This window comes from Trichosurus vulpecula, chromosome 1, assembly GCF_011100635.1.
Source record: "Trichosurus vulpecula isolate mTriVul1 chromosome 1, mTriVul1.pri, whole genome shotgun sequence".
Classification (NCBI taxonomy): Eukaryota; Metazoa; Chordata; class Mammalia; order Diprotodontia; family Phalangeridae; genus Trichosurus; species Trichosurus vulpecula.
In genome coordinates this window covers 108687210-108696433 of record NC_050573.1, presented here as the reverse complement: position 1 = coordinate 108696433, position 9224 = coordinate 108687210, and the positions used below count along the sequence as shown (strand labels likewise).

At 40.6% G+C, this 9224-nt stretch overlaps 1 protein-coding gene across 1 annotated transcript; it reads right to left on the bottom strand.

The window, feature by feature from the left end:
* Nucleotides 1-998: 998 nt before the first annotated feature.
* On the bottom strand, nucleotides 999-1355 carry LOC118834286 (40S ribosomal protein S20-like). The gene has a single exon (XM_036741749.1). The coding sequence runs from the start codon at nucleotides 1353-1355 to the stop codon at nucleotides 999-1001; it is 357 nt and encodes a 118-aa protein (XP_036597644.1).
* Between the last annotated feature and the right edge of the window lie 7869 nt (nucleotides 1356-9224).

Genomic DNA, 9224 nt, shown 5'->3' with positions numbered 1-9224 from the left:
TATTTGCTACTGATGAAAACACCACCATCAGCTAATCTATATCGATAGAGCTTGGATGTTGATAGGAATATGGGAAATCGAAAATCCTTCACATCTTTCGAAATTCACAAAGTAGGCCAAGATCAAGATTTTCCTTCCTCCCCCCCACCTCCACAAGTGACTGTTTTTCAGGGAGGGTGTTTTAATGTCTCTGCCAGCTTTTTTATGTAGGCTCCAAAAAGCATTAGTAAGTCTCTCAATCAATCCAATCAGACTTTCTGTTGCACCTAGTTCTCCTCCAGGCCTTAGTCACATCTAATGAACAATCAAGATGTGTTCGCACCTGACAAATGTATAAGAGCTGACTGGGATGGGGTGATATTTATCCGTCCCTTAAAATAGATATATTACATATTCTAATTTTGTCTTTTGAGTTTGTTCTCATGTGTCCTCTTGTCTCATTAAATCACTAAATTCTGTTTCTTCTATTCAAGTTGGATAAGATTTTCCATCTTCTGTTCTAAGCTCTTTATTCTCCTTCCAATCTTTCCCTTGGAAGCTTTAATTTCATTATTTTAAAAATATATATTTTGATTTATTTCTTCCATACCCTTTTGCAATCCTTTTTTCCAAATCATTTCTTCTTTCTTGTCAGCTCCCCCCACCCCTTCCCAAGTCTGGACTTCTACTTACTAGAAAGTTTTCTTTTGAACTTATCTCTTTGGTTTATCATTGTATTCTTCTATTTGCTACACCATAGCTTCCCGGAAGATAATAGTTTGGTTTTGCCATAGCAACTCCTGCAACTTCATCTCTTAAATTGTAGAGGGGTTATAATCTATCCTGGTGGGATGAGGGAATTCTCAATTCCTAAGAAATTACAGATTCCTGAAGTTTTAAATGATTAAAACATTCTCAGGCTCTCTACTATCACTTACTCTTATAAGAAAAGCAGTGGGGATCTGGGGTGGAAGTGTTTTTTTAATAGTTGCAATCAATTTATTAAAAGAGATGATTGGCTAGTCATCTGCAACAGTGACTGCAACTTCTACACCTGGCTCAATGGTGATAGAAGTGATCTGTTTAGCAATTTCAGAAGGACTGTGCAAATCAATAAGGCTTTTCTGGATTCTCATCTGGAACCCATTCCAAGTCTTTGAACCTTCACTGCAAGGAGTTTTTCTAGTTGTTATAGGAAGTGTCTTCATGGGCGTTCGAACAGGTCCCTTCACTTTCAAGTTTTCTTTGGCTCCTCTAATTAGGTCAGCACACACTTTCTGGAATGATATCACACTGCAGCTGGCGAGGGTGATTCGGTTCCAGTGAATAGCCACTTCAGGCTGCACAAGGGTCTTGCCAGTGTCTTTGAATCCCATGGCAGTGGAGTGGCTTCCTGACCCACTTATTCCTTGGTGACAGCAAACAGCAGTGAGTCAGGAGGAGGAGGAGAGGCAGAGACTGCAGACTGTAGGCGGCTGCAGTGGTGATACCTTCACCAAAGAGCCTGGATGGAGTTTTTGACTTGGAATGCGGAGTACCTAGTTTCATAATCTGCCAGGAATGCTTTCATTTTGTGTGACCTTTGGTGAATCATTTAAACTCTCTCAGTTTTCTCATCTGAAAAGTGGGAATAATACAAAACCTACAGTTCCTACTTCATGTACTTGAAGGCAAAAATGAAATAATGCAAAGCTCTCTCTGCAGAGTTTAAACAACAATGCACTTCCCAGCTATTATTATTATTATTGCTACCACATGTGTTTCAATGATTAGATTTCCTTCTCCAGTCTTTACTGGTAGCATGCCATTGGCTGCTTTTGTCCACTGTGCATCTTTCCATTCCCTTTGTGTTACCTATAATTTTGATTCTTCTAAACTCACAGTAGTTCATGATTTGCAGCCATTGAATATCACCAGGAGCATGTTGGTGATTGAAGAGTTTTATGGTAGCTGGAGGATTAAAATTCCAATTGGCTGAGATCTGTTATTGTACATTATTAGTATCATAGCTCAACTGACAATGACAAAGTAGGATGCTTTTATAACCCTACTTTCAATAGTTGTAGTTTTAGCCAGACAGCAGAAGTGATCAAATATCTTGCTAGTCAGTCATCTGACTATCTTCATAACCTTCGGGCAGTGGCATCTAGGTGCCATGGTAGATAGAGCACACTGCTTGCAGTCTGGAAGACTAGAGTTTGAATCCTGCCTCAGACGCTTGCTGGGACTTTAGCGTATCTATGATGGGATAATAACACCACTTCAGAGGGTTGTCGTGAAGACAGTCTGTGAAGAATTTTGCAAACCTTAATTGCTATTGATTATTGTCACTGCTGTTGTTAATACCAACAAGAACACTGTACCTAGCACAGCACCTTAAACAAAACTGGTTCATCACAAATGTTTGTTGCACTGAATTCGATTGCATTAGTGGCATTTACAGGGCCCAGTCATCTCAGGATTTAATCTTAGGACCCTGGGATATTCCCCTTCTAGTCCACATAGAATTGGTAACCAAAAAAAAAAGGTTATAATGTGAAAGGCAAGAATCTCTTTCAGCAGGAGAAGATGGAAGGGGGAGGAAAAGAGCAAGGAACTCAATCACTCATTGCCTATTGGGTAAGGGTCAAACGTTCTGACCAAGTTAGGAGTGGGTAAGTTTGGGAAGGTATAGGCAATGCTTAAGCATGGAAAGGAATAAATGGGTAGTGCATGAGTGGATAGAAACATTATTTTCTTCCTCTAATGTCTCCCAAATCAAGGGACCTGGGGCATTTTCTTGGAGAATGTGTTCTGCCTTGCAATCAAGAGCAGCTTCATACAGTGGAAAGAATGCTGACTTTTCACTCGCAGGACCCGAGTTCAAATCCTAGCTTTGCAACTTATTTACTACCTGTGTGACTTTGGGCAAGTTAGTTCCCTTGAGTCTCAGGTTCTTCGTTTATTAAATGAGATGAACCTTGGATTCTAAATCAATTAGATGGAGGAAGGAGAGCAGGGTGAACTAGACAATCTTTAAAATCCCTTCCATTTCTAAATCTATGATCCTGTGGAGAGTCAAGGGGTGTTTCAGGAAGTCAATGACCTGGGGTCTGAGGATTACCATTCTTGGGGAAGAAACAACTATCAATCCCCAAATTTCAAGAACATTGGTGAAGGTATAATGTCGCATAGTCACCTGTCTGCAAATGCCTTGGGCATCCAAGTAAAGTCCCACACTTCATCTAGTTTAGGCCTTGGATTCTTTCCTCAGTAAGGTGGGAGATGGTGGTGGGGAAGAATATGTCATATAGGAAAAACAAAGGGCAATTTATTTAATGCCTCTCTTTAGACAAAGAAAAGAGATGAGTTCTGCCTGTATACTAGCAGATGGATGCCTGGAAACCCTTGTTTAGACAAACTAAGAAGGATAATAATCTTTTTGTTAAAAAAAGTAGGGGGTAGGGTACAAGGGGGAGAAAGCCTCTCCTGCCTCTCTGTTCTTTTTCCTTTGGATCCCCAAACCTCCCTCCTCCTCCTTCTCCCACCCTGCTCATTGGAGAATGGTCTGCAGCATTTTAGAGCCAGTAAATCTGTTTGGCAGGTAATCTGCCCCCCATCCACCAGCTGCTGCCTTGGCAAAAGGAGCATCATGGTCACCATGGCAACCCACAGGCGGGCAAATGACATTCAAACCTGGCTCCTGGCCAAGGTAATCTGATGGCACAGGTCTTTGTTAATAGAAAGAGGAAAGCAGGCCAGGGCAGCCTGTCTTTGCTTGCCAATAAAGGCTGAACCCTGAGCAGAGTGCAGGACTAATTAACTGGCTAGGCCAGCTGTTGGCCTCAGCATGCCAAATCTGACAAGTGGCTGGGCTTGTGTATCCTTAACCCTTGTCGTCTTCCAGGGGGGTGGGGCTCAGGAAAACAAGGGCCTTTTCTGGATGATGTCATTGGAGCATTTGTAGAATTTCCTCTTATGAGAAAGTTTTCTGGCAGAGTACAAAGGAATTTGACTTCCCTCTGGAGACCCCTGGCATTTCCGGTTTACTGCAGGGTTTTTCTAGGTGGAAAGCAAGTCCAGGGTAGGGGGTGGGGTAGGCAAAGAATCAGGAGCTGCTAGATCATCATAAGATCAAAAATTTAGAGTTGGAAAGGACCTCAGAGGTCCCTTTTTCCAACTTACTCTCTCCTCCTTATTTTACAGATGAAGAAACTAAGGCCCAAAGAGGTTAAGTGACTTTCTCAAGGTCACACATTGGTTGTAGCAGGATTCAAATTTAGGTTATGTGTTCTTTCCACTGCACCACAGTGCCTCCATCCTATGAATAAAGGAACAGGAATGCCATAAACCACAAACATTCTTTTGGAACCTCAGGGGCTCAACTATAAGACGGGAGTGTTAATACAATAAAACTCCACTAATTCAAACTCAGTGAAGAAATACAAGAACAAAATAACCACTTAAATAGATAAGAATAGTTGGGAGAGTTGAAGCCAGAGAGTACTTATTCTTTTTAAAGGTAATTTGAATCATTGACTCTTCCAGGTCTCAAGCCAATAAGGTGGTGTCTTTGTCTTTTCAAAACACTTACCTCATTCATTCCTGAACCACTACCTGTATGAAAGCAGACAGGGAGCTCATCATCTCCACTGCTAAGTGTAGAGACAGCTCATGTGATAAGACAGAACCAAGAAGTGGAATTCTGAGAATGCTCCATTGGATGATCCTTGTGACACCTGAAAATGACTATAAGAAAAAACATGATGCCTGGTTCATCTTGCAGATGATTTTTACCAAAATACCTAATTCTAATTTCCAAAGATTTTCTTGTGGCTTTCCCCTTTTTAGGTTGTAAAGCAAAGGGATGGAGCAAAGGGCTCCAGATTAAAAGGGGGACAGGCCCAGTTCATAGTGTTACAGTATACAGTATATCTCTGCATCCCTTGTTTCTACTAATGGCTTCTCCCATAGTGCTACAGTGATGCCCACCTCTGACTAAGAATATCTGTATGAATATCTTCCTATATTATCCCTATAACGAGATAGCATTCCTTGGTAAATAGAGAACTGGACTCAGAGCCAAGGAAACCTGAATCTAAGTGCTATTTCTGATACATACTGTCTGACCAAGTTCCTTGTTGTCTCACTGATTTGAGCATCTCTTTAAGATTTCAAATTGCTGGGAAGGTGTCAACCTTCACAAGAAGAGGAAATTTCCCTAGGGAAAATCCCTATGCCAATGAAATCACAGGTCGAGTTGCTGTCCACACACATACATACCACATCATCATCCTCCTCCTCCTCCTCCTCCTCATCCTTTAGTTGATTGAATTGAGATTATATAGTTACAAACTAACAGGATTCCTTTGACTATAGCTTTTCTTCATCCTAATCTAATTATCCTACTGCTGTGGTTTTGGAAAGTGCCCTACCTTTCAAGTGGGAATACCCAAGTTCTAGAATGATAGCGGTCTCGGATTTAGTGACTATCTAATCCAACCCTCCTGTTTTCTTTCTTTCCTTCAAGGCTCAGCTCTGTTGCTGTCCCCTCTACAAAGCCTTCCAAGTTTCTCCTAGTTTTAATGCTTTTTTCCCTCTTAAAATGCTTGATGTTTATCCATTTGTACACATTCCTTCTCCTTTCAGTATAATATAAACCCCCCAACAGCAAGTCCTGCTTCATTTATATCTTTGCACTTCATTGTTATTGAATGAATGATAATTCACATTTCTATAGTGATTAAGAGTCTACCAAAAGCTTGCAACACATGATGCTTAGCCATACACATAGTATGATCATGCTCTTTTAGGTTAGTTTAGAGAACTCAGGGTTCTCTCCTAGGTTCTCTTCTCTTCTCCCTATATGTGCATTTAATTACCCTGTCTATGCTGATGATTCTCGAATCTACCTTTTCCTACCCTGATCCCCAGTCTCCCATCTCCAAATGCCTTTCAGACATCTCAAAATGGATGTCTAGTAGACATCTTGAACTCAGTATGTCCCAAACAGACTTCATTTTCTTTTCCTCTAAACCTCTGCCCTGCCTACCTTCCCTATTACTGTAGAGGGCAAAATTACCACACTGATGGTAAATTCTTCAACTTGAAAAGGCTACAAGACAAGACCAAAGTAGAAGTAGTGTTGGTGCATGGTTTTCTGTTTGCAGATAATTGTGCACTCTATGCAGCCTCTGAAGCTGAGATGAACCAAAGTATGGATCAATTCTCTGCTGCTTGTGCTAATTTTGGCCTAAGAATTAACACCAAGAAAATACGGGTGCTCCATCAGCCACCACCACACCGTGCATACATTGAACCATCAGTTATAGCAAATAGAGAAGTTTTGAATGCTGTAGATAAGTTCTGTACTATCCAGGGATGTCCACAGTGACAATGAGGTTGATACATGCATTACCAGAGGCAGCTCAGTGTTTGGGAGCCTCTGAAGTGAAGAATGAGAGGGAAGAGGTATTTGACTACCAAACTGAAGGTCTACAGAACCATCATGCTGACCTCATCGCTGTATGCCTGTGAAACTTGGACAGTCTACCAGCGCCATGCCAGGAAACTGAATTGCTTCCATTTGAATTGTCTTAAGAATATTCTGAAGATCACCTGGCAGGAGAAGGTACCAGACACTGAGGTCCTGACGTGACCTAAACTGCCAAGCATTCAAACTCTGCTTCAGAGAGAGCAACTCCAATGGGCTGGCCACATTGTTCAAATGTAAAATGTATTCTGGCCCTAAAGATTATTTTATGGACAATTCACACAGGGCTATGGTTCACAGGGTGGTCAGAAGAAGTGATACAAGGACACTCTCAAGGTCTCTCTTAAGAACTTTGGAATTGATTATGTGACATGGGAGACATTGGCACAGGACCACTCAGCATGGCATTGCATGGCATGCCCTCATCAGAGGGCTGTCTTTTATAAGCTAAGAACTGAAATAGCTCAAAAGAAACATGACATGCATAAATGTAGAGAATACACCCCAAATGTTCACAGGGACTATTTGTGCCCCACTTGTGGTAGAGCATTTTGAGCTCATATTGGTCTGATCAGCCACAGTTGGACACACTGAAACTTGACTCTAGCATAGTGATGTCACTTTCATCCTCTTCAAGAATAAAAGACAACAACCAGAGGGCAACAACATTCTCCTAGGCCTTCATGTTGGCAACCTATGAGTCATCCTAGAATCCTCACTCTTCCCTCATATTCAAGCTGTTGCAAAGCCCTGTCAATTCACCTTTGCAACAGCTCTCCAATATACCCCCTTCTCTCCTCTGACACTGTCACCAGTCTAGTCACTGTGTGCCTGGATTATTACAATATCCTGCTGGTGGGTCTGCCTGCTTCAAGTTGCTCCCAATTCCAAGCCATCCTCCATTCAACCACTGAAGTGATTTTCTTAAAATGAAGATCAGATCAGATTACTTCCTTATACAATAAACTCTATTGACTCACTATTGCCTCCAGAAGCAAATACAAAATGCTCTATTTGACAATCAAAGCTCTTCATTACCTATTTCCCTCTTGCCTTTCTAGTCTTTTTACATCTACTCCCCTACACATATTCTTTATTCCAGTGACAGTGGACTCCTGGATGTTGCATGAACAAGATATTCACTCTCTCAATTCTGGACATTCTGTCTATCTCCTTGCCTAGAATGCTCTCCCTCCTCGGCATTTATTAGTGACCTCCCTGACATCCTTTAGGTCCTACCTAAAATCCCACCTTTTACAAGAAGCCTTTCCCAATTCATTTGGATTCTAGCATCTTCTGGTTTGTTATTTCCTATTTATCTTGCACATAGCCTGCTTTGATTACATTTGTTTGCATATTGTCTCCCCCATGAAATTGTAAGCTTCTTTAGGGCAGGGCCTCTTTTTTTGCCTCTATTTATATCCTCAGTGCTTAGCACAGTACCTGGTACATAGTAGGTGCTAAATAAATGTTTATTGATTGGTTGATGTTGACTCACATTTCATAAATATGGAAATTAAGCTCAAAGTTAAAATGACTTGTCCAAGAAGACAGAATGAGTTAATGGAAGATCCAAGACTCATAATCAGGAGATTTGAATCCCAGGTCTGCTCACTTTCTATTACCCTAAACTGTTTAGTCTTGGCATGACCACAAACTAGTTGTGTGACCTGGAACAACTCACTTAACCTCTTGGGGACTGAATTTCTTCATCTATAAAATGGAGGCAATGGATTATATGATTTTTTGAGTCCTTTATTACTCTAAATAAATGCTATCCTGGTGAATTAATTGACCCTCTCATTGTGGGGGTCAATCTGCTGAATCATAGGGTTTACTGAGTAAAATGCAATTTAAGTATAATTTTCTCTCTTCCTAGCCAAGGCTCAGGTTCATTCCAAATATGGCCTGAACAAGCAGTTTCCTGTTAAGTTTCCTTGGAAGCAATAAATGCAGAGATTGCAACTTCCCAGTTGAGTATTTTTTTTCTTTTTTTAAATTTCCCAGACCTACTTAAGGGAGAATGGGATGAGAGCCTGGTGTCAGATGAAATAAAAATGTACCACACAAGTGGAGCCATCAGCAAATCCAAACAAAATGACTGGGGTAGATCATGGTAGAATCCCAAAGAGTTTTAATGTAGACATGATGACAGGCCACACAGTTAGATCAGAATTTAAATAACCTCCCATTGCTTTGTAATGTCCCTAGCACATACACCAAAAAACTACCAAATCTTCCATGTCAGGCTCCTTCCCAAAATGAAGACATTTTTGCTGTTGTTTCTTTATTTTCCCTTATCCTTAACTCTCTGCTTCCCATTTTCTGGTGAGTGGTTCTTTTTCATCTAGAATAAATGGGCAGTTGACATTTTCTGTACTTATTGTAAGTACAATAACCTGGAGTCTGTGAAATAATTTCCTTTCTTCCATCCTCTTTCCTTCCTTCCTTCCTTCCTTCCTCTACCTCTTTCTTTCTTTTTCTCTCTTTCCTTCTTTCTTTCTTTCCTTCTTTCCTTCTTTCTTTCTTTCTTTCCTTCTTTCTTTCCTTTCTTTCTTTCTTTCCTTCTTTCTTTCCTTCCTTCCTTCCTTCCTTCTTTCTTTCTTTCTTTCTTTCTTTCTTTCTTTCTTTCTTTCTTTCTTTCTTTCTTTCTTTCTTTCTTTCTCTGTATTCCAATATATTCCTTTATATGTATTCTTCCTATGTGTTTTAGTTTATGCATTTAAAAGCATTCTGAGGGGCCATAAGTTCCATGAAAATGTTAAAACATGAC

Excerpts from the sequence above, each read along its gene's own strand:
- LOC118834286 (XM_036741749.1), bottom strand. The coding sequence starts at position 1,355 with ATGGGATTCAAAGACACTGGCAAGACCCTTGTGCAGCCTGAAGTGGCT.